At 44.1% G+C, this 25,682-nt stretch overlaps 1 protein-coding gene across 1 annotated transcript; it reads right to left on the bottom strand.

Moving 5' to 3' along the window:
• Positions 1-13,427: 13,427 nt before the first annotated feature.
• Positions 13,428-22,612, bottom strand: LOC147894116 (protein MODIFIED TRANSPORT TO THE VACUOLE 1-like). Its single transcript, XM_087385024.1, has 5 exons — positions 22,069-22,612; positions 21,291-21,968; positions 20,999-21,157; positions 19,687-20,643; positions 13,428-13,805 (listed from the first exon to the last, which is right to left on the bottom strand). Exons 1-5 carry the CDS (start codon positions 22,279-22,281, stop codon positions 13,764-13,766), a joined length of 2,049 nt encoding a protein of 682 aa, XP_087241150.1. The 5' UTR covers positions 22,282-22,612; the 3' UTR covers positions 13,428-13,763.
• Positions 22,613-25,682: the final 3,070 nt, after the last annotated feature.

Raw genomic sequence — 25,682 nt, 5'->3', positions numbered from 1 at the left:
GGCGAACATTAATGTGTGGCTATCGCACGTGGAGAGATGTGCCTAAAGGAGAGTCGAGGAGAGCTGAGAGGCCTATTCTTGCCATCTTTGTACAATGGTGCATGCCATTTGTGGGAGCTGGGCCATCACGTTGAATAATTGCAGCTCCATTTGATGGGCACAGGAGAGCTGCTCGACTGTCATGTTACTATACCCACTCGTTGCTTGATACTGTGGCATACTGTAGAACTGTAGGGCTTCGGTGAGGCTTGCCCATGGAGACGAGGAGGAATCGGTGATGAAGGAAGCGGTCTCTTGTGGGTGGGTAGTGGTGGCTGAAGCCGAGACTTGGGGCACAAAGGGGGTTGCCTAAACATCTTGAGCTCTTGGGTGGAGGCCACTGGCGATCATCTCGTCCCCAGGGAGATCGTCGATCGGAATGGGCTCCTATTGTATAGTCTTGCCCTTGGCATGGGGATCCAAGTGCTCCATGCAGTGCTGTCTAGGTAAGAACGCTTGCACTTAGCAATCCTCATATTGGGCAAGCAGCTGACTGCGCGCCAGTGGTTGAGCGGGGCGACTGACCGGAGTAGCGCTGGGCTCTGTTTTTACTTGCTTTGGGGTGACCTCTATCTCCCTTCATCAGTTGGTACTAGTCTAGTGGCAGCTTTGTTGACCAACCTGTAGCCAATTGGCGATGGTTTCTACTGTCAGCATGTGATAAAGAACGAGGATGTACAGCATGGGGTTGCTGATGCCCTCACATGTGTCTTGAGGTCTTCCCACATTTGATTACAAAAATGATATGCCCAGTTAGTGACCTGGGGGGCTGCCAGTCTTGCCAAGATGTTGAGCACAATCGATTGGTGGTGATCCGTATGTTTGACTTGGGTCAACCACAGTAGAGCGCGTGCTAAATTTTCCAACTTTGGCTTAATTATTTCAAAAAAATGAATGCGTCCCTTGCTTTTCTTATGATCGTATCGATGGATTTCAATGAGGGCCTTGAGCATCTTCTTCTTATGAGAGTATTTGTCAGCAATGACCGTCGAGAGGTTGAAAGCGGCTCGCACCACGTCCACGTTGAGGTGGTAGAAGTGGGGAGTGCTTGTGGCATCGCGCACGATGCCGACATTTGTATTGGAGTTGTAGGCTTGGAGAAAATCTCCCAGTAGCCTCATATCCAGATGATAGGGGAGGCGATGTGCCCCATGGATCCTAGACCTATCATTGCAAGCGATGCCTGAACTGCCGGCTCCCCTAGTGCTTGATATGTCACTGCATTGTGGTAATGGAGGGTGTAGTTGTAGCCCTCGTACACGTAGCGAGAGTGGATGGCACATCTATCGAGCTATTGGAGTTATGCCTCTCCCAGCGGTGACTGCGTTTGAGATCGCACAATTTTGTATTCCCCTTGTGTCGGGGCCGAGGCGCGCTTCCTTGATGATGTTGAGGGAGGAGTGCCCATTGCTATAGGTGCATCTTGGGTGGCCTATTGGGTCCAAATGTCTTCCTCCATCTATAAGTCCTTAGTTGGGAAGTCAGAGGGCATACAGATGGTGCCAAAAGGCGGGCTCTGTGATTCGAAGGGGCCGGTGGGCTTGCAGAATGGGGGGGTGGAGACCAAGCTCTGTTTCGAATTCAAAGAACTTATTTTCTGAATCCATGGGGAAAAGGGATGGCAACTGAGTAACAAGTGAATCGGTAGAAGAGGAGGAGGTTGAGGACATGAACTGGGGGCTAAACTACTGGCTTGAAGAGGACAAGGGGCTGGGGAATTCCTGGCACAATTTAGGCAGAGTTTTGTTGGTTTTGCTATGGCGACAACTCGGGGGGATAGGGGGTCTTTTTATAGATTTCACTATCCCTACGGCTAGGGGGATGGCGGAAGGCAATAAGGCATGGGGATAGAAGTTATGGTGATAGGCAACGGTTGATGGGATGGGAGCTATAGCGACGGTCGATGGGATGGGTGCTATAGCAACGGTCGACAGGATAGAAACTAGGGCAACGAGCCATGGGGTTGAGTGAAAGGCAACGGCTAGGGGATAGAAGTATGGCAACGACCGACAGGATAACAGTATGGCAACGGTTGGTGGGATAGCAGTATGGCAATGGACGGTGCGATAGCAGTTTGGCAATGGCCGGTGGGATTGCAGTTTGGCAATGGTCGGCTGGATAGCAATTTTACTAGAATTCGAGAGAGGAGAAAAGGGAAGAAAAGAAAGAAGGGGGAGGATGAAAAGGATAGGGCTTGTGGGAAGGGAAGAATAGGAGGAGAGAGAGAGAGAGAGAGAGAGGGGGGGGGGGGGGAGGGGGGAGAGAAAGAACGGGGAAAGGGGAAGAAGGAATGGAAGATAAAAGAAGGAAGAGGGAAAAAGGAAAAAACAATGAAGGGGATGGTTGTGAATGTGATGTGTACGGACTAGGTGTAGAGGGGGCTATGAGGTCAACGTGCGAAAAATGCAAAAAATGTGTAAGGGACGTATTGACCATAATCACCTATTGTGGACTGTGAATGTGGGTGGGTGCATGGGCATGGGGTGACTTGTGAGCTGCAGGTGCATCTATTACAGCAAGTTTTATTCGAGCTCTCAGCCAGGCCATTTGCCCTGGGATAATATGGCATTGATTTTCTTTGTATAATCATGAATTCACTGGTTAGGATCACTATAGTTTCATTGAGGAAATGAGTTCCCCGGTCATTGACCAACTCTAATGGACATCCAAACCATGCAATGACTTGCTTGTATAAGACCTTAGCAGTGGATCTCGCATGGGCTTTCCCGATGGCTCTCCCTTCTACCCACTTGGTGAAGTAATCTATGGGGGCTAAAATAATGTATCTGGTCCTTGTTCCCTTAGTTGTTGGGCTAATTGGTCCAATAAAATCTATGCCCCATTTCTCAAAGGATTGATCAGTCAATATTCTTGTTAAGGACATCATGTCCACTTTATGTGGGATTTGCACACACTCGCAAGGGTCACACTGCTTCACAAATTGAGCTGCATCTTCGAAGAGAGTCGGCCACCAAAGGCCAGCCTGTAGCACCTTATGTGCCATAATGTCAGCAATGAAATGCCCTCTTGCAATCCTAGAGTGGGCTTCTTCAAGCACATCAATGTATTCGTGCTTGCACATGCATCTATGCATGATGCCATCCTTGCCCATGCGGTATAGCTGCCCTGCAATTAACTGATATGGCGTTGCGTCCTTCATGAGTTTGCGGGCTTTGTCTTTCTTGAGGGCTTTGTCCAGAGGCAATCCATTGGCCAGGTAGCGACTGATTTCAATGGCCCACTCAAGGATGATGTCGATTAGGAATATGGAAGCATCGGGAAGATCATCTTCGACCCCCCGTCTGAGCTTTGCCATTTGGGATCCTCGAGAGGTGGTCGGCTAGGACATGGGTCTTCCCTTTACACATTGCGATTGTGAAGTCAAACTCCAAGAGTATTAGCAGCCACTTGGTGATGCATCTCGTCATGCATGGCTTGTTGACCAAGTACAGTAGTGCTTGGTGGTCCACAAAAAAGACAAACATATTGGCTAACAAGTAATGCCTAAACTTTTTGACTGCATAGACTATGGCCCAGCCCTCTCTCTCTGTTGTTGTGTAGTTGATCTCGGCATCGTTCAATTGCTAACTACTAGCAAAGTACACAAGGTAGTCCAGGTTATACTCCCCTAGTTGGGCTAACACACACCCGATAGCAAAATTAGAGCATCTATGTGAACGTGGAATATTAGATTCTAGTTCGAGGGTCATAATATTGGTGCGGTGGCCAAGGCTAGCTTGAGGGTTTTGAAGGATTTCTAACCATCCTAGGTCCACTCAAAGACTACTAATAGTTTCCTATGTCTGCGTAGAATAGAATGAACCTTCGGTAGTAGCCAGTGTGGCTGGTACATCGTTGCATTCCCTTGGCATTTGTGGGGGTGATAATTATAGAATGAGCTTGATCTTGTTGTAGTCCGTGGAGATACCATTTTGGCACACTATGTGGCCGAGAATCACGCCGTGTTTGACCCAAAATTGGCACTTGAGGGGTTTCAGGGATACACGGTACAATCGACACTTTTCTAGGACCAGTCTTAGGTATCTCAGGTGATCATCCCAAGCTCACACATATGTCATCCAAGAAGACTTCCACAAAGTCCCTTAGGTACTCCTTGAAGACGGTGATCATCAACTGTTGGAAGGTGGTGGGCACATTGGTAAGCCCAAATATGATTACTCTAGCTGCATACACACCCCACTCGGTTGCAAAGGCCATTTTGTGTTGATCCTGCGAAGCGATGGACACTTGATTGTACCCAGAGAATCCGTCTAGGAAGCTATAGACTTCCTTTCCAACTACCCTTTCTAGGACATGTTCTGTGAATGGCCAGGTGTAGTGGTCGCCCCTAGTGGTGGCATTAACTTTTTTTAGATCTACACATACTTGAATCTTTCCATTCTTCTTTAGGACTATCACGATGGGTGACACCCAGTCTGTATGCTCGATCTCATAGATGAATCCCACATCTATGAGTTTTTGGATCTCCTCTCTCACATTGAGCGCATATTTGGGATTCATAGGGTAAGGACGTTGATGCACCGGCCTGGCATTGTCAAGCATGGGTATCATGTGCTACACAACTTCAGCGGGCATACCTTTCATATGTGTATTTCCAAGGCATCCAGTCCTTGTACTCTCAAAGGAGGGCTATTAAAGCATTCTCCTCATTGGAGGTGAGATCGTCTGCGATGATTATTGGTTGGGAACCTGACCTTCCGGCATCAGGTTTACCTCCTTGACCCGGGTTGGTTGACCCGGGCTAGTGGGCCATCATATCCTTGGAAGCACTCATCTTCTTGAGATCTCTTGGCCTGTAGGTATAAGATCTTGCAATCCTCGATCATGTAGGCCTTGTAGTGGGCTGGTACATGTCGTAGATCCTCCTTCTCTTCACCTTCCTCTTCCACTCCTTCTTGGGGGGTAGTCCTCTTGGCCCTAGAGGGAGCCATCGGGCTTTTGCATGTTGGGAGTTTTAGACTTGAAGGGTGCTCTTTCATGGCACGTATGGAGCCGACTGGGGAGGTAACCTTGCCTAACCTTGCTCCCCAATTGGAGGAGAACTCATGTGGGCAGTAGTGGCACCAACATATGCTAGCCAGTGGAGGTCTGCTGATTTGACCCTTACTATCCCCTTGCTCACCTCGCGGGGTTTAAGCATGTTGAACATCTTGAGGGGAACCATCGCGGTCAACCCCTAGAGTTCGGGCGTTGTCACTTGGAATCCTATTCTCTCTAGGGCATCAATGTTTGTCAGAATGTGCATCCAGTTCTGAGAGAATTCCAGCTCGGGAAGAGGGGCATACCAAAATTCATCGACCTCCTTCTTATCCTCTTCTTTCCCATAGGGTTGGAACAATTTTAGGGATGTTGTTTGGTTGGTTGTGTCAGATTTTGTGGGGATGTTGTTTGGTTGGTTGTGTCTGATTTTGTGGCAAATAGTTGTCCTGACAATGGGCGGGTCTTGTAGGTGCGCAAGTCCACTTGCATGATTTGCTCCTCATGCTGCAAATAGATGTTGTTGATGTGCCAATCGTGTATGAGTCCGGACATTTGCAAGAAGGGCTTGCCTAGTATGGCTTCATATCCCGGCTATTGGGTGAAATCCATGACTACGAACCTAACAAGGACGTGAAGTCGAATACCTTGATGTTAATACCAGTGAGGACTCGCAAGGGTTCCGTAGTTCCACCTTGGGTGTTGGTCAGCAGGTTATCTGTCTCGATGGTTGACAGTAGTAAGGCAATAGTTCATGGGCATAAGCTATGCCTATTAGACCGGCGGGATCACTGATTTCGACATGTATTAATTAAGGCGGCGGGTTAGACGACAGTCAAAAGTTAGATTGTGGGGATAAGGACTAAGCCGGTGGATCGATGCAAGTTTGACCGGTAGGATAGCGCTATGGCGACGAATCAACCGGTTAATGCTATGGCGACAACCGGTTAATACTAAGAAGATAGTGGGAGAGAAGGAAGGAGTCTCACTTTTCAAATACACAATGGGGGAATACACACAAAGGTGGAGGCTGAAAATAGTTTTCCTCTTCTTAGTTGTGAAAGCCAAAAGAACTCTAGTACAAAGAAATAGAAGAACCCTATATGTGGGTCTCAAACCAAACTCAGCTAACTAAGGTGGCATACTAACTGAGCCACGAACTAGAGTACATAAGGATAGTTGTCATCTAGCTATTATTCATGGGCGGTGTACCAACCGCATCTGCAGCTAACAAGTCGGTGACATAAATGCACAACGGTCACCCTCGCATATCACGAGTGGAGCTCGATATCTCAACACTCCCTCTCAAGCTCAATCCCAATTCCTGCATACCAAGCAGGTCTCTGAACTTGCGCAGCTTCTCTGCGCCGAATGCCTTTGTGAATATGTCAGCTACCTGATTCTCTGTGCTAACATAAACTAGATCAATAAGACCTAGTAAAATCTTCTCCCGCACATAGTGATAATGTACCTCAATGTGCTTTGTTCTAGCATGATAGACTGGGTTATTTGCCAAGTGTATACTGCTCATGTTGTCATAATAAATGACAACTGGCCCATCTGTAGACTGATGCATATCATAAAGTAGCTTATGCAACCAAGCTACCTCACATGCAGCCATTTTTGCACCCCTGTACTAAGCCTCTGTGCTTGACAAGGCAACTGTAGGCTGTTTCTTGCTGCTCCAAGTGACTGTAGCACTCTCAAAAGAGAACACATATCCACTGGTAGATCGTCTATCTGAAATACTACCAGCCCAATCAGCATCAGTGTATCCATGCAACTGTATCTGAACCCTAGCCTCATAAAATAGTCCATACTACAATGTGGACTTCACATACCTGAGTATGCGTCTAGCCGCATCCAAATGCGGTTTCCTTGGAGCCTGCATAAACTGACTTACCAATCCAACAGCATAGCTCAAATCTAGCCTGGTAATAGTCATATAAATCAAACTTCCTACTATGCGCCTGTACATAGTAGGATCTTCTAGAAGCTCACTTGCATCTACGCTCAACTTCACATTCTGCTCCAAAGGAACTGAAATAGGCTTACAGCCTGTCATCCCATATTTGGACAACATGTCCAATCCATACTGCCTCTGCAAGAGCCGTATCCCACTTGGTGATCTAATCACCTCAATGCCCAAGAAATAATGCAGCTCTCCCAAATCCTTCATCTCAAACTTCTGCTTCAATAGCATTTTCACATGAAGGATATCTTCATCACTATCACCTGTGATGATCAAATCATCAACATAAATGACAAGCAACATAATACCTTTCTCTGTTTTTCTCACATAAAGTGAGAAATCTGCCTTGGAAATCTGAAAGCCAATAGTGATAAGATACTGTCCTATCTTGTCAAACCATGCTCTAGGGGCTTGCTTCAAGCCATACAAGGCTTTTTTCAACCTGCAAACAAACTCAGGATGAACAGCATGAACATAACCTGGTGGCTGCTCCATAAAGACCTCTTCTTGCAAATCACCATGCAAGAAGGCATTCTTTACATCCATCTGATGTAAAGACCATCCCTTTAATGCAGCCATAGCAATGACTGCTCTTACGGTTGCCATCCTTGTAACCGGACTAAATGTTTCTTCATAATCAATGCCATATGTCTGTGCATACCCCTTGACAACTAATCTTGCCTTGTATATGTTCACAGAACCATTTGCATTGTGCTTCACCTTATAAACCCACTTACAGCCAATTGCATTCTTGTCTTTACGCAAAGGCACCAATTCCCATGTAGCATTTGCTTCCAAGGCATCCATTTCTTCATCCATGGCTTTCTCCCATTTTTCTTTTCCCATGGCTTGCTCAAAAGAAGTGGGTTTTGGTTCCTGTATCACTTTGATCATATAGGCATAGTGAATGGCTGTAAATCCATCATATTTCAGCCTATCCACAGGATACTTGACTCTGGTAGACCTGCGTAAAATAGGCTCACTTTCAGGTGCTCTCAAAACATCCCTGGTCTTCCTTACTCTAGGTGTAACAACAGAAGGAATACCCAACTCATCATCAATGCTCTGTTCTGAGCCATTGGATTCACCATCCACATAAGAGTGACCTGCATTCACATCAAACATGGGCTGATCTACCTTCTCTTTTCCTTTTCGTGATACCTGCATACCACTATCTGCATTGCTTTAAGGAGATTCTCCTGATCTCAATCTACCTGTCCATGGTGAAGTATGTGAAGCACTGCTAGAGGACACTGCAGGTCCACTAATATTTTGTGATTGCTGCTGTGAATTCTGTGTAGCATTACCATTTTGTGCATCTACATTATCAATCACATTTACTGGTTTATACCAGCTACTAATCTCATAAAAAACATCTCTGCTCACTGTAAACTTACGAGTAGAAGGGTTATAGCATCTATATCCTTTTTGTTGCAAAGAATAACCAAGAAAGATGCACTTCTCAGCTTTTGGATCCAACTTGGACCTCAACTCATCTGGCACATGAACATAGGCAATGCAACCAAAAATTTTCAAATGAGAAATATCTGGTTTCCTACCATTATACATCTCCTCTGGCGTCATGTCATGTATTGTTGTAGTGGGAGTCTTATTCATTATGTAAACTACTATAGCAACTGCTTCAGCCCAATAATAATCTGGTAGGTCTTTTTCATTTAGCATGGCCCGAGATACCTCTCCAATATGCCTGTTTTTCCTTTCTGCAAGTCCATTTTGCTATGGGGTATGATTGCATGAATATTGCTGCTTTATGCCATGCTCCTGTAGGAATCTTACAAACTCATTTGAGAGGTACTCTCCCCCTCCATCTGACCTTAGGCATTTTATTGCAGGCCTGTTTCTTTTTCAACCATAGCTTTAAAAGCTTTGAAATGCCCAAACACTTCACTTTTCTTTTTCATAAAATACATCTAAACTTTTCTGCTATAGTCATCAATAAAAGTGACAAAATAATGACAGCCTCCAATAGATGCAGCTTTAGTAGTCCACACATCAGAGTGGATTAATTCCAATGGCTTCTTACTCTCTTGAACATGTCTAGGAAATGGTTTCCTTGCCTGTTTTCCAAATTGACAGGCTTCACATACCTTATGCATTTTTGCAACCTTGAATTTTGGCAATCCTACAACAATATTTTGGGCCTGCATTGATTTAAGTCGCCGTACATTAACATGACTAATGCATTTATGCCAGATATCAATATCTACAACTACACCGGTCCCATGTGCAAACGTTGCTGCACTCAATTCAGGCATGTCCGCATCCAACGTAAACATCCTGCCCTTCTTCTTTCCTTTTGCTATCAAGCGATCGTTATTTTTCATATCCTCAACAAAGCATCCATGAGGATTAAATCTAACCTGCAAGCCCTGCTCAACCATTTGACCAACAAAAACCAGGTTCTTGGTGATGTTCGGGACATGAAATACATCAGACAGGTATTTCTTTTTCCCATCCTCCATAGACAAAGGAATTTTACCAATCTGCACAATAAGATGTGCGATATCATCACCAATCTCCACAAATCCTGGTTTTTCCTTTTTCCTTGCATCCTGTATCCATTCTGCATGACCTGTCATGTGGTTTGATGCACCTGAGTCAACATACCACACATCATTGCTTTCTTCTGCACTTATCACAGAATTGGTCATGTGCTACACCATAAACAAATGCTCATTTCTGTCATCACCTTGTCTACTAGAGGATGCATAATTGCCTTGCTGCAATTTTTCATTCATAATGTCATTCTGATTTTTATAGCAGTCTTTAGCCATATGACCCATTTTACCACAATAGTAGCATTCAACATTGTTGTTTGCATTTTAGCCTCTCTGCCATCTACCACGACCTCTTTGGCTCCCCTTGCCTCTAGAGTTACCACGTCCTCCTCCATAGGACTGGTTTTCTTCAGTTTGCTGCATATTTTGATTTCTACCACGGCCTCCAGATTGGCTTGCTCTACCTCTGCCTCTACCTCTTCCAGTATTTGAGTAGAAGACATTTTCTTTTGAAGTTTCTCCTGAAGAAGATGCACCACCATTTCTCTGCTCTTCAAAAATTAGAAGAGCAAACAACTCAAAATCAGGAAATTTTTCATGGATGGCAATGGATGTCCGGAACTGTGCATAATCCTTTCCTAGACCATTCAAGGTCACAGAAAATTATTCCACTGGCGACCCAATGGAAGCAAGTACATCTGTAATTTTCTTTACCTTCATGTGGTAGTCATTGATGCTCATATTTTCTCTCTGTACATTGTGCAACTCCTGCTTAAGCTGCATTTTCCTGGCTTGCATATTTGTGTTGTACATTTTTGCCAAAGTATCCAATGCCTCCTTTGGCGTACTTGCATCCTGAATATGCACAATCATAGAGTCTGAAATACTGATAGACAGCCAGTTCATAACTTTTCTGGCTCTCTCATGCCATCCTTTAAATGCCTGCATTTCTTGTTGATTGGGAACATTAGGAAGAACTGGTTCTTCTTCATTTCCTGTAATTAACTCCCAATAGCCTTTTCCCATAAGGAAATTCGTCATTCTAAACTTCCATGCTTGGAAGTTGTTCTTGTCAAGCTTTTCAGTGACAATCTATGAAAAAGAATCAGACGCCATTACAGAACACTGCAAAATATTCTATCACTACAAAAAACACAGCTTTTGCCTCACAAGGGCAAATCTGCAAAACTGACGAAAGTGGTATTTGACCACACAATCACTTCCTAGTGACGATTTTGCATGAACAGGCAATAAGGATAATTTTGTAACTCCCAATATCTCTGCGCACAGGCATACGATGCAATTTCTGTGACAACTTTTCACCGACCTGCAGAGCAGTGGTCGCACATCAAAAACAAGGCCTTTTTCTCAGTGCTTGCAGAGAACTTTCACCTCCAAAACGGGTCTCGAAATGGCCTCGAATCTAAAAAATAAAGTCACCGAGGCGTACGCCCTCTCCCGCAGCATATACTGCCCTCTTGCCACACCGTGAAGGACATCTCAATCTGAGACAATGCACTCTTTTGCACTTTTCGACTGTGCTACCTATAGAGATTTGCTCTCAAACTCGAAAAAGAAAAGGAACACTGGTCCTCTTACTAGAACACCGTGAGCTTGGTTTGCTTTCTTAAGCTCCTTACCATGAACCAGGCCCTGATACCATGTAAAGATAGTGGGAGAGAAGGAAGGAGTCTCACTTGTGGCTTTTTCACATACACAATGGGGAAATACACACAAAGGTGGAGACTGAAAACAGTTTTCCTCTTCTTAGTTGTGTAAGCCAAAAGAACTCTAGTACAAAGAAATAAAAGAATCCTATATGTGGGTCTCAAACCAAACTCACTCAACTAAGGTGGCATACTAACTGAGCCACGAACTAGAGTACGTAAGGATAGCTGTCATCCAACTATTATTCATGGGCAATGTACCAACCACATCTGTAGCCAACAAATCGGTGACATAAATGCACAACGGTTACCTTAGCATATCACAAGTGGAGCTCAATATCTCAACAATGTTCTTACCAATCCTTATGACAACAAGAGTTACAATATTTAGAACTATACTAGTGTTTACAAGGACCTAGTGAAGGAGTATTCTATGACAATACTGTGAAGGACGTCTCAATCTGAGACAATGCACTCTTTTGCACTTTTTGACTGTGCTACCTATAGAGATTTGCTCTCAAACTCGAAAAAGGAAAGGAACACTGGTCCTCTTACTAGGACACCGCGAACTTGGTTTGCTTTCTTAAGCTCCTTACCATGAACCAGGCCCTGATACCATGTAAAGATAGTGGGAGAGAAGGAAGGAGTCTCACTTGTGGCTTTTTCACATACACAATGAGGAAATACACACAAAGGTGGAGACTGAAAATAGTTTTCCTCTTCTTAGTTGTGTAAGCCAAAAGAACTCTAGTACAAAGAAATAAAAGAATCCTATATGTGGGTCTCAAACCAAACTCACTCAACTAAGGTGGCATACTAACTAAGCCACGAACTAGAGTACGTAAGGATAGCTGTCATCCAACTATTATTCATGGGCAGTGTACCAACCGCATTTGTAGCCAACAAGTCGGTGACATAAATGCACAACGGTCACCTTGGCATATCACAAGTGGAGCTTAATATCTCAACAATGTTCTTACCAATCCTTATGACAACAAGAGTTACAATGTTTAGAACTATGCTAGTGTTTACAAGGACCTAGTGAAGGAGTATTCTATGACAATAGAAGGCATACATTGTTTGAGGATTCCATCTCTCTTTCTTCTATGGATTGTTTCCCTTGAAGCAGTATCTATTTGTGGTCTTTTGGATGGTTGATCATCTTCTATCAAAGTTGCTTTGTTAATGTCTATGGATGTTTTCTCTATTCATGGACCAAATACTATAATTCGTTATCATATTAAACATGTTATTCTTCCTGTTGAATTGTAAGTCTTTTAGTTTCTTTGAGTAAATCCCATTGTTTATTCTATAGCAATATATGCTACGAGATTGATATAGAAATTGATTGGTCATGAGGAGATTGGTGATGAAGGCCATGTTATAGATAGTGAGGAGTGCATTAAGGTTTGTTTGAGTGAAGACATTGTAGAGGATGCTTGTGGTACAAAGATGTAATTTTAATTTATGTAAGGTGTTACAAGTGAAGGTAAGGTTAAGCTACTTGAGGACTTTGACACGACCTATAATTTACACCTGGAATTTATCGAAGATCATTAGCCACATGCATGTAAATATTAAATTATTGGTTCTAGTTTGGTGAAACATCATATCTTCCAAGTTTGTGTTGTGCATTTTATGACAAGAGGAGGCTCTTTGACTACAAAAAGAAAGACTAATTCTTTAATTTAAAGGAAAGTGGAATTTGGCTTTATTTTTTAATTTTGTAAGTATTGGCTATATTTTTTCCTCCCATAGTTAGGAAGACCAATAATTTTGTAATGATACAATGAATTTTTAAGCAACTAATCAAACTTCGAAAAAAGAAAAATAGTAATTTGATGTATAGTCATGAATGTCTACCAACTTTTGTATACCTTTTATTCCTGTTGTGCTTGGATTCTGTTTTTAAATTTATTATGAAATTAATGTATTGTATTATTATTTTTTGCCATTGTTTAGTTTTCGTAGTCTCTTGAGAAATCATGACGCTTATTGTAAGTTAATTTATGGCATAGTTTGTTTTTATATGTTGCTTAAGTGTAGTCTCTTGAGAAATCATGACGCTTATTGTAAGTTAATTTATGGCATAGTTTGTTTTTATATGTTGCTTAAGTGTGTTGTCTAATAATGTCGCTCAGCTTAAAGACATTCTCCATATGATCATCATGCCCATGTAAGTATAGCCTTGAGTTAATCTTTAAAATGTAGAATCTAAAATGTTGTGCATATGTTAAGCTTTGCTTCACCTTACTAAGGTCAGTTGAGTGCCTTATCATTCCATGTATGTATCCAATGGAGAGTACTTGTGCTGCTCCTTTTCTATGAGACAAAGGAACAGAAAGGCGGTGGCAGAAAGGGGGAAGGAGGCCGGGCGAGTGGATATGCATCACATAAAATCACTAGGCATTACAGCCAAGTATGTGCAAGAGCTACAAGTCTATGGCTGTCACTTGTCCAACTGTAGTGCAGCATTGTAACACTGATGTTCCTCATCAACAAAGAAGTATAACACAGTGCTTGTTAAGCTGCCCCACATCATAGGAGTGTACACATGGGAGAAAAAGGTCATTGAGCTTTTTTCAAATTTAAAGAAGCCCGTAAATGATCCTGCAAAACCAGAACAAATGATTTAAAACAATTTTCCTGGTCAAAAACGTCAGCGAAAGGATCTAATTAATTCATGCGACTACTATTTAACAATATAAATTTCATTCATGTGGCCTGCCCAGAGAGAAGAAGAGAGAGAAAGAGAGGGGGGGGGGGGGGGGAGGGCAAGCCAAAGAAGACGGAGTCACTGAATGCATTCTTTGAAAGCCCTTTATAACAGCCTATAAACAATTAAATGGAGCATATAAAAAGAATTGTCAAAAAAATACCTATTTTTCCTTTCTTATCACACACCTTCACTAAGGCCTTCCTAGACTGATCGAGAGAACATTCTCAAAACAACATTAGTGAATTCTTACTTAAAACATTGAAATTTGTGAAGCCTTCAACATAGAGAACCTCTGAGGAGAACCAGAGAAACGAACCTTTGATTTAGTTCATTTTATTAATCCCATAGTGGTATATTAACCTTAGGTTCCTGGGATACAAATTCCATGAGACAAACTTCAAAACTTTATTAGATGCATGAATTCAAACTATAGGAATATACAAAGAGAACTTCTAAAAACTTGTATGCTATATTTTGCAAACTCAAAACTATCTTATTATATGGGAAAAGTTCCACCAATGCAGATTCAAAATAAAGGGCTTTTCGAGTTATACAGCTCAATGCAGTTCTACATAAGCCTTCTTATCACAAAATATGTATGAACTCTATCTCAAAACAAATCTGCTGTTTGAGCACGTACCTGTGTGTTCACAACAAACTAGAATTGACATATCATACTGTCTACCATGTATCATACTCTGAATCACATTCACACGTATGTACCACATGTATTGCTCGAACTAAAACCCAGAAAGGTCTGTAACCACAATCGGCAATCTCTCATCCGATAAAGAGATGTCCAGTTTCAAACAATTTTCGTATGAGCGACCTGTTGAGAATAAAGGCCTGCCTCAACAATCCATCTTACAACTACCAATCACGTGTCTTTCGACCTAATGACAGATCTTGGTCCTCACACGGTAATAGGTGCATGAGCTAAGCAAATCTCTCACTAGCCTCTAGGCTTCTCTCCATGCGGAATCGTATCTCATGTCATGGCATGCATAGGAGAAGAAAGCCTCACTTGTGCAAGTGTGACCCTGACCGTAGCATATTTTCTCTACCTGTTGAAAAACCAAACAGGATGCTGTTACAACTGTTTGGTGAAGGCTGGAGCCTTCCAGAGGGGAGAGAGTGGAGAGGGGTAATCAATCTCCTCTTCCTACTCCTTACAAATCCGCATATGGGCATACTTGCTGATTCCTCCCTAATGCTGTGGATCTGCGGCTTGGCTACTGGATCTGATGGATAGAATGAAGGAAGGTGGGCTGCCTACTAGAGCCTGCAGCCCTTCTGCTGTACGCCAACCTGTCTAGAACCTGCCCTACCCTGACTGGGGCCTGAATGGTCATTTACAGATCTGACAAGGTCTGTTACGATACCTGACCTGATACTGGGTCCCCTAGCTCTACTGTGCTGCCATGGGCAGCAGCCAACTGCTGCTGAGTGTGCTGCAGGACCGATGGATCCACTGGATAGCCCACGTAGCTGTGAACTGTGCATGTGGCAGTTCCGCCTATCTTAACAGCCCTGGGGCAGATCTGCACCTAGAGGCTCTACGGAGCTGGATGGAAGTACTGCTGCCTGCATGGCAGCCCTGCTTGTAGAAGATTCCACCTCTCTACAGCTGTCTCCAGGGCAGCCCATACAGGCCTCCATGCTGATTGCAATCTGTGGGTGGCTTTCTATAGGCCCTTGAGTAGCTTGGAGGCTGCTTAAGTGGCTGGTTGTGTCGTTGATAGCCATGCCAGATGCCCAAAGTCCACCTTCGACTTGTGCTTTGACAAAGCACTAACTCAAAAAGGGTAATTCGTGCAAACTGTCTCGAAATAAAGGACATCAAAGAGTACCTTTTCTTCACCTTCGTTGGTGGGGAGAGGAATGTTGCCAATTCCTCAAGTAGACATTTATATATATATATATATCTAGATGAAGCCAGAAACATGCCAAAACTCATCCTCTAAAGACACAACATAGTGCAGTTTCAATCTCATGATAGGCACTCATAAGGTTGAAAACCATGAACTCCAGCATGCATCGCGGGGACTAGCTACTATGACATCCCAACGGACGTCATCAGCGCCCCGGGTCTAGACCATAGAATAAACATAGACACTCCCTGCTGTCTCCCCTTGGAACGCCTACTTTGACATGTAGGCTACATTGTATAAGGGGATGTCTATTGTACAGGATGCAATACTCCTCTAGTGCTGACTATGGTGTCTCATTTTAGAAGTCACAGTCGGTAATGTGTTCTTAAGGAGTTTGTACCTTTCGCATTCTTAAAACCAAGTTGAAGTTCTAGCAGTAGGCAGAGGAGAATGAAGAAGGTCCCACCATTTCTGATGACTCCATATGTGTAGGTTTCAAATTCTTGAACCACCCTGTCTTGCTGGACATGTGTCTAGATGCACCACTATCTGCAATCCACTCTGTAAAAAGCCATGAGAACCTCAGAATGCTCCACCACGAAAACAGTTTTTTATAGCAGTGTTGACTGCGTCTCACTTTGACGACTCCTTGGCCTGCCTTAATCTTTCTTATGGTCCACCTTCTACTGCAAAATTGTTGTGGAGTCCATCGTCGTTTTGGACTTACCCAAAGCCCTTATGCTGATCATGAATCCTTGAAGCTTCATGGGAGCATGTTCAGCAGGAACATGACAGTCCAGCTTCAACCTATCGCAGCCTACTGGTTCTTGAGAATCTTGACCTTCGTAGTGTGGTCATGCAGTCACCTTCCTGTTAAACTGTTTGTCTTGTAGATTTTCTCCAAAATCCTCCACTTGCCTCTGCAAGCTGGAGATGAGTTGTCACTAAGTAGTCTGATTTGGAATCTTTTTTCTCCCATCCTTCTACCACTTTTTGATTTGCATATCACCTCCTAGCCCATGACAAAATATCAAATTGCTTTATCTCCACGCTGTGGTCCTCCGAGCTTCACCTTCCAAGCGGATAATTTGTACCATCCAATTTTCCCCCATCACGATAATCAGGGTGGGGATTCGTGAAGCCATGACAACAGAAGAAGAGACACCATAGTCAGCACTAGAGAAGTATTGCATCTTGTACACTAGACATCCCCTTATACAATGTAGTCTACATGTCAAAGTAGGCGTTCCAAGGAGAGCAGCAGGAGTCAAACGCATTATGTGAAAATAATTAAGAAATGTCACGTGTTCTTGTAGAGTGGGTATTGATGATGGAGGAATCAGGATCCACAGATTCTATAGGCTCGAGCTCAGTTCTGTAGACAAAGGGGATCATAAAGAGAAGCTGCTATTTAGACAGATTTCTTAGAGTTATGAGCATCTCCTGTCTGTACTATAGAGATTGAGGGTTTCTATGTGGGTGTGCCCGCCCTGAGATGTACTATTCTCCCTGTATATTATGCAGTTAGTCAGGGGCTTTGCCAGGTGTTGTATAGGCTGGTATGTGGGCTGAAGTAGGCTAGGTGAAGGACCTGGTTTATGGCCTGGTTAAAGGGCTAGTTAGGCCTGGTAAGGGCCACAGTTGGGCCGGGGCCAATCAGCCCAGCCAATGAGTCACGTCAGCCGACCTGACCAAGGTTGGGTAAGCCAACCAGACTAGGTCGGGTTAGCAGACCAGCCAACCCAGCTGTCCAGTTAAGTTGGCCAGGCCAGCAGCCTACTCCCCTCCTATGAATAAGGCTTATTGTGATCTTCAGAGGTGCAGTTCCAGCCTCTGTTTGGAGTCTTCCAAGGGTCCAGTTTCTACCTTCAGGTGCGGTCTTCTAGTTGTGGTTTTCTCAGAAGTAAAGAGCAGAGTTTTTCCAGCATATGTTTCTTGCAGTCATCTGCAGTTTATTGTGCAGCGTCTTCTCTCTCCCTGCATGTCTCTTAAACACGCTGTCTTCTGCTGCGTACTCTGGCATGGTGTCAGAGCCCAAGGTAGCCTAAAAGGAGTGGATAGTTCCGGACAGGAGGAGTGGCCAGAAGGAGGCATCGCTGAAAGATAAAAGATCTTGCAGCCTCTTCTCTCTTTTCTTTCCCAACTGCTCTCCCTTCACAAGAGGAAGGTCACCCCCTTGAGACAGCAAGTCTACTAGAGATGGTTGAGAAGCCAGTGAAGATCTCCATTCTTCCTATGTCCCGGTGCGCTGTCAATTGGACAGAAACAACTACGATGTATGGAGGGTAATGATGGAATCAATGTTGCATCGTATGAGTTGGCTGACTTCACATTAGTCGGAATTGTCAGCATCATGGACCGGAGGGAGCAGAAAACCTTAGCATCATTGTGAGATTGTGTCAATGCCCGAGTACGTTCCTTCATCTTCCTCAACTGTACCCTCAGGTGATCAAGCATGTGAAGCACATCATGCTGGCCAAAGGAATTTGGGACCATTTGGCATCTCTCTACAACAGGGTCACCCGGAAGTGCAGGTGCGTGGGCTGAACCCCGCAAAGTCAGCAACCATGTGGGAGCACATCAACAAGCTGGAAGCTCTCAGCAAGAGGTCCTTCAACCTAGGAAGGAGCTATCTTCAGAGGATACGGCCCTAGGCCTCACCTTGCTGTCCCATCTTTCCTTGCAGTACTCAGCATTCTGCTCCTTCCTGATTACCAGTGGGACACTCAAAACACTCCTGCAGGAGGAACTTGTGCAAATGGTGTTGGGCCAAGAGGAGTGGTTCGACAACCCTCCACAGGGCGGAGGATCGGAATCCTTGGCTGTCCCATAGGCGAAAGAGGGCAGATCGACAACAACGAGGGTGAAGGAAAGTCTTCACAAAAAAGTCTGATGCGGATCGTGAGGCCTTGAAGGTGAATTGGACCTAGAACCACTATGGCAACATAACAACCCCAGTGTTCATACACGTGGAGATCATGGACACCAGACTTCCATCTTCTTCGAGTAGGAAGGCAGTAAGTCACCTCGGTGGTGGTCAGGTAATATCTGCATGGGTGATAAATCCATTGTACCAGCTCAAGGTGAGGGCAGGTTGAACATCAGTCCTAATGTGGTAGAGGGGGAAATCATAACTCCTAAGTTGGTGCTCTTCCAGTTGTGATTTTGTCAGCATTAAAGAGCAGAGTTTTTCCCGTGTATGTTTCTTGCAGTCATCTGCAGTTTATTGCACAATGTCTTCTCTCTCTAATCACAGCTCTTCTCTCTCGTCGCATTCCTGCATCTCCCTTCGACATGCTATCTCCCGCTGCGTACTCTGACAGGATTATGGCACAAAGACATCTGAACTAAACAGAGTGGCCCTGTGCACCCACAGCCAAGAGTCCAGATCCGAGGCTTGGAAGCCCATTTGGCTTCACAGCCATAAGAAGAATAAATTCAGAGAGAAGCAGTTTCCATGGGATTACCAGAACAGGTTACAGAATATATTCCATTTGATGATAAGGATTCAGCTCCCCTTGTGCCTCTGACATAAGGCCCTTAGTTAGATCCGTTCCCATACAGAACTCATTCCATTAACAGGGTCGACTGTCAAACTCCACTTACAGGCATTAGCCATTCTGCTTTTTGCTGAAGCTATTCTGCTCAAGGGCAGCAAGTAACATAAACCATCTTTTATAAGGCAGATATGTCTTGTTGCTGTTCTATATTTATTGATGTACATAGTCCACATTCTAACAATACAAAACCTCTTACACTGTGGCAATCCCATTCCTACCCAAATTTTGAGGCTAATCTTCCCTTTTCCATGTGGATATGAACTATGATGCTATATTGAATACATATTGAAATGTCAAAAGCTCTCGAGACTATGAATGATGATGCCATATTTAACACATACCGAAATGAAGTCGAAAGCTTTTGTCTCCTTTATGCTCACTGGAGGTGTAATATCCTCAGCAATTGGACGGCTCGAGAAGTCAAAGCCATCAGGATAGGCATTGCTGAAACTCTCCACAGGACCCATAACGCGCTGATTGACCCCAAGTCCAAAATCCCCTAAGCCAGCCATTCCAGATAAGACCTGCTGCTGTGTGAGAACAGCACCTATACCATTGGAAAGCAGTGTATTGGAGGGATACGATTGTGGCATCATTGCGTTTAAATGATAAGATCCAACCATATCAACTGGAAACATGAAGGGATGGTTCAAATATACATTCTGTTGCCTTGTTATAACCCCTGTAAATTGGACCGGATATGTCTTGCTCTGTAGAGAAGCCTCCAATGGCAACAGCTTCGGTGCTCCAAATCCATTTCCGCTTTTGCCAGCATGATTTGGACTTTCTAAGAAAGCTAAAGATGTAGTCTGTACTGCTGTTTCAGCTGTCTCGGCATTCATGCTTGTGGAAACAATGCTTTGCTTGTTGACCGACTCTCCAACAGGCCCATTTATGTCTTGATTTGAGACTATCCATTCTTTTGATAAAAGGTCTGGCACAAGAATTTCTACAGACTCATCATTATGAATGCACATTCCAGCAAAAGGGTCATCTGCAGCAGTGTCTGGCAAGGCTTCCATGGCACGAAGGCTCTCATAATCCCATTGCAGATCACAAGCAGATGCAAAAAGCCCTGCAACTAGAGTGGCGTCAGTTGGTACTGCTGGTGAAGCGTCCAGAACGTTCTCCATTTCTCCTCCGAAGTCCGGCTCCCTAGTATCAAGAAGATGAGTCACCTTTGCAGTCGGGGAAACATCCTCTGTTCCCATTGTGATAGGTGTGACGTTGTTCATGGAAGACATTCGTGCCTCCTCAGAATTAAGTTCATTGTGCAGGGCTAAAAGACGGCCAAGGACCTGCATGCAACCAGCTCAAAGTTATATTTCCCATTGACGTCGATGAACCTTCAGTTAGTCTCGTGTATATTCAAAATCATTGCATCCATGAATTTTGATACCAAGTGACTGGAAGCATCAATGAGCAAGCCGGACAGTGGAGAAAAAAGAGAGCGAATTCTTCATTGCTACCATTCAAGCACAGCCTTCAAATTATACTACGAATAAAGGATGCCTAATCGTGAGCAACCCTCGTGCTGGATATAAGGGTACTTCGTCATGCGGTCAAAGATTAATAAGACTAACAGATTACAGTTAGTGTTCCTCAATTCCTTAATTCTTTTTTAGCCTCCTTTTTTCGGAATTAGGCAAGCACCTTCCTCGCCTTCTCTTTCAAAGTTGCTTGTGGAGATTGAAGACAGTCTTGTACATAGCCTTGCATAGCTTCCAAGTCTCTGGTTAGCACGGTCTTAAAAATAGCCTCATTCTTTTGCTGCAAGATAGCCTCGAGGATGCAAACGGCTTTCAGTCGAACCTGCATTCAATAACCCCATCCAAAGGTAGTTTTAGTTGAGACCCAAGATAACTACACAACTAGTTTCACATCTTTTGAAGCACAGAAGTATCAAAAGTGGAAAGGTTGGAGTGCACGCTCCAGGTTTTAGCACCTGCCAACAATGGGACTGTATCTTCTTCTTCAAAGAATCAGCTAGCTTCACTGGGTCAACCGTACGGGCACTTAATATAAATGACTGTAAACTTTCTCGGGTAGGCTGCAAGCGCAGCCCACTTTGAGCCGTAATCATATCTAATAGTCTATCCTCTGGCATGTAACCATTCTCGTTGCGTCTACAAAAATCTGAATGCTCGGACTCGTATGCAAATTCTCTGCCGTTCGACTCTGGGACTTCATTTAAAACCCACCCCTTTGCAAAGCTATCTGTGATCGGCCTTTGTAATCCCTCTCGCTCCGATCTGAAAGATTTCCTATAGCCAATGCCTCTAAACTGTTCATCGGCACCTCTGTCCAGTCCTTCGTTGTCAGCACTTTTATATACAACCGAGGAACTTCCAGGCTTCGAGAGGATGTCAAAGTTGCTGCTACCAAATCCTTCAATGCGTTCACTTATGTCTTTCGTTGGGGGCCGCCTAGTATCTACGGCAAAGATCGCTGCGATAGCTTCGTGAGCGGCGTCTCGTACTGCTTTGTTCAGAGCATCGCCTTTAAGAGGATCAACCTGACCTCTGAAAGTGAAAAGTACACGTATTGCTGCAGAATGACTTTGCAATTCCTTCTTGTACAGAGGGCCAGCGTTCCCGACAGTATACTTGATCAGCCGAAGGACCTGCCAGTTTAGTAAGCCACTGCAACCAATCAGACTCGGTTACAAGCGGTACGCGTAGTAGAAAATGCACCTGAAAAGACAGAGGAAGAGGAAAGCGTGCCTTCTGCTTCACAAGAGGACTTTTGTGCCGGAGGCGCTTGAGAGTGTATTCCACCATCTCCTGGATCATGTAGAGTGAAGACGAACTGAGAACTCTACAGAGCTCATCCAAATGATATACTGGAGCAAGTTTGTCCTCATCCATAGTAACACGACTGATAAGAAGCGTTCGCCGATAGGCGTCGACCGCTTTTGTGGCGGCCTCCATGCTCATTCAACAGAGCAAGGAGTGCTACAGTCCGGAAGGCAGCAGCTTTCAGGAAGACCCACAAAAGCAGCAAGGCGTACACCACACAAAGATCAAGCACCGGGAGACGAAATCTCCTCGGCATACATTTATCAACAGGTTTTACGTTCTTCTTCCTGCGCACACAAAGGCGCTCTCTCTCTCTCTCTCTCTGTACCTGTGCAGCTTGCAGCTGCTTTCGGGAAGACCCACAAAAGCAGCAAGGCGTACAACGCACACAACGAGGGAGAGGAAACCTTCTCAGCAGTGTGAGTGTGCCTGCGCAGTGAAATTCTGAGCACATCCGCTGCGCGAGATACACAACTCCTAAAACAATGCAGATGCTACGGCGGCCCGAAGCATGCGCATGTATTGACTAGGCTGTTACGCGCAGCCTGGAGGACTTGTGAGTGGGAAATTGGAATATTCAATAGAGCCGCCTTGGAACGAAATTCGAATAACGTATGAAAACCTTCACGTTGGTTTACAATTTGCACGTTTTAAGCAAAGATCTATATCTAGTATCTATATCTATTATCTATATCTAATCTATATTGTTCACACAGCTTGCCTCGACATGGAGGAGAGAGGAATAGGAAATAGGACTGCCAGGTGTGGTGATTCACACCTCAAGTTTTAGAAAGAGGGGAAGCATTTAAGTGCATCAATCTAGTGGTTGGAGGGAAAAGTCGTTGTCTGGAGTGTGGGTTGAACCCGCCACTCAACGCCATTCGTGGGCAGCCTTCATACAATGGATGAAATCACTTTTTGTCATAGTCAAGGGCCCAGCTATCATATTGGTCCAAGTATATCAACGCACCTTCCCTCCTCTTTAGAAGGTTGTGAGGGAGGGTGCGACCTTAGAGCACGTCCCCATGCCACTGATATATTTCAATCGTCTACTGTGGGAATCTCCGTCTACCCTCTGAGCCAAAAAATGCTCACATCCAGGTGCTCCTAGCCCCATGGCGAAGCGGAAATCTGGACCGGCACATCTGGGCTATGGCGGGAGAGAAGCTGAACTCATTTGTTCCTCTGCAGGTAGTAAATGAGGCAACCAGTAATAGTATGGGCGATGCAGAGTGGAGATATTAGGTCACCAGGGGGTGCCCCTTGGCACCCCTCAGAAGCCCTCCTTTCTGTGGACATCTCCGGTGAGCTGACTTCCTCGTTTTGCAGAGCAGGTTCGCATCCAGTGCATGGGGACAGCGTGAAAAGCTCAAAATCTTCAGAATAGTGTGATTCTCAGCAGCATGGGGACGTGCTCTTGTAGGCCCCCTACTACCTAACCCGTAAAGGATGTGGTAAGTTGGGACGCCCTCAATAGATATAGATACAGTCTTTCATGGCTTGCATGAATGTAATCTTGCCATCTCCGTCTAATCTTGCAGCGACTCTCACACTATATGGATCTCCTTCCCATTCGATGAAACACTCCAAAACATCAGGCTCCCTTATTTCTGCGCTTAACATCAACGAATTTCACCATGTCAGCAGGGAGCTTCTCTAGCAACCTCCATTTTTTGCTGTCCAGAAATTTTAAATGGAGGAATGCCCTCATACTATATAAAATTGAGGTTGATCTCTCTAAAATTTGATTCTCTAGAATGAGGTTTTTAAAAAATATAAAAACAATTCAAGAAGTGGCATGCCCAACATGTTCCCATCCCATTAACCCCTGCTTACCAATCCTTACCCTTTCTGGAGAAGCTAGAGAAGGTGACACACGAACATCCAATGCACACGGGTTTGTTGCTTCCAAGCCCATTGCACTAGGTACAATCATGTTGTGCCACAAGAATGTGCAGGTCTCTTTTCTTGAACTCTATATTGAACTCTATATAATTGACGCCATTCTCTCCAGAACTAGATACTCGCTCTTTACACGTGTCACCATAAGAAAGCTCTCAATATGAGGTTTAGAAAAATAGTTTTTAAAAACTAAGTATTGGGGTGATTCGAGCAACCCCGGGTGATTACTCCCCCTACCTCATTTAAATGCCCCATCTACAAAGACTATTTCACATCTTTGAGGAGAATCACAATGGGAATAAAAGCAAACAAGAGCTTGCCAAGATTTTTGAGAAACAAGGATGCTCAACATAAAAATGTACAGGGGAGACTCATGATCTGAGATGAGGAGCCCTAGCACAGTTCAGGTTAGCCTTTTCATCCTTGCACTTCTATATTACAGAAGCATCTTGTCATGATAGTTCAAATAGGCCCAGGATGCCAAAGCCTATACCATGCCAATGGATTAAAAACCAAGATTTCAACACATTGTGGTTTGCATTCTCTCTTTATTCTTGTAATTTATGATAAGTTGATTGGTAATTGAACTCAGTCAATGCCCAAAGTCTTTCATGATGCCAATTAATAGAAAAAAGTTGCTAGGACATCCATGAGAAATGTTCTAGGATATCAACATCAAAGTCCACTTCTCTCTCTCTCTCTCTCTCTCTCTCTCTCTCTCTCTCTCTCCCCCCCCCCCCTTTATGCTTGGACTTTGTCACAAGCAACTTCATATTTGAAGTGCACTATCCCAAAAATTATTTCATCATGTCAAAAGCCCTACATTTATAGGGCCCACTTCCTTTACAACATGTTGTTCTACAACTCTCTCTCTCTCTCTCTCTCTCTCTCTCTCTCTCTCTCTCTCTCTCCCCCCCCTCCCTCCCTCCCTCCCTCCCTCTCTCTCTCTCTCTCTCTCTCTCTCTCTCTCTCTCTCTCTCCACCTTTATGCTCTCTCTCTCTCTCTCTCTCCCCCTTTATGCTTGGACTTTGTCACAAGCAACTTCATATTTGAAGTGCACTATCCCAAAAACTCTTTCATCATGTCAAAAGCCCTACATTTATAGGGCCCACTTCCTTTACAGCATGTTGTTTTGCAACTCAAACAACTTGATAATTTAAGTGGAGCAATGACAAAAGTCATGTCAAAAGTTTCGTATCTATACGGCCCACCATCTTTATACCTTAGTCTAGAACTCCCCAACAACTTGATAATGAAGTGGAGCAATGCAAAAGTTCGTGCAAAAGGACCTACCATAGTCAACATGGACCTCCACTAGTCTCAGCTAGAATGACTAGGGTAACTGCACCAATTGACCAAAACATGTGCATGCCATGGAACCTTATCATTCAATGCCTCTATATGAGACTAACATCTCCCTTTGAGCCCTAAGAATAATGGTTATGCGGATTTAAATAAGTTACACACGCACGCGCGTACACACACACACACACAATTCGTGCCAATAATTCTTATCAAGGATTGTTCTACAATATAAAAGATGCTAGGTATTTTCAAGCTCTTTTTCTAATATGTGGCTTGGTATTTGTCATATCTTAGAAATATGCTAAGTAAAACATTTTTACTGCCGGATTTT

This window comes from Dipteris shenzhenensis, chromosome 14 (assembly GCF_047967505.1).
Source record: "Dipteris shenzhenensis isolate YYH24624 ecotype China chromosome 14, Dip_SZ_1.0, whole genome shotgun sequence".
Classification (NCBI taxonomy): Eukaryota; Viridiplantae; Streptophyta; class Polypodiopsida; order Gleicheniales; family Dipteridaceae; genus Dipteris; species Dipteris shenzhenensis.
The sequence above is the reverse complement of the archived record's forward strand: the minus strand, read 5'-3'. Positions and strand labels throughout refer to the sequence as shown.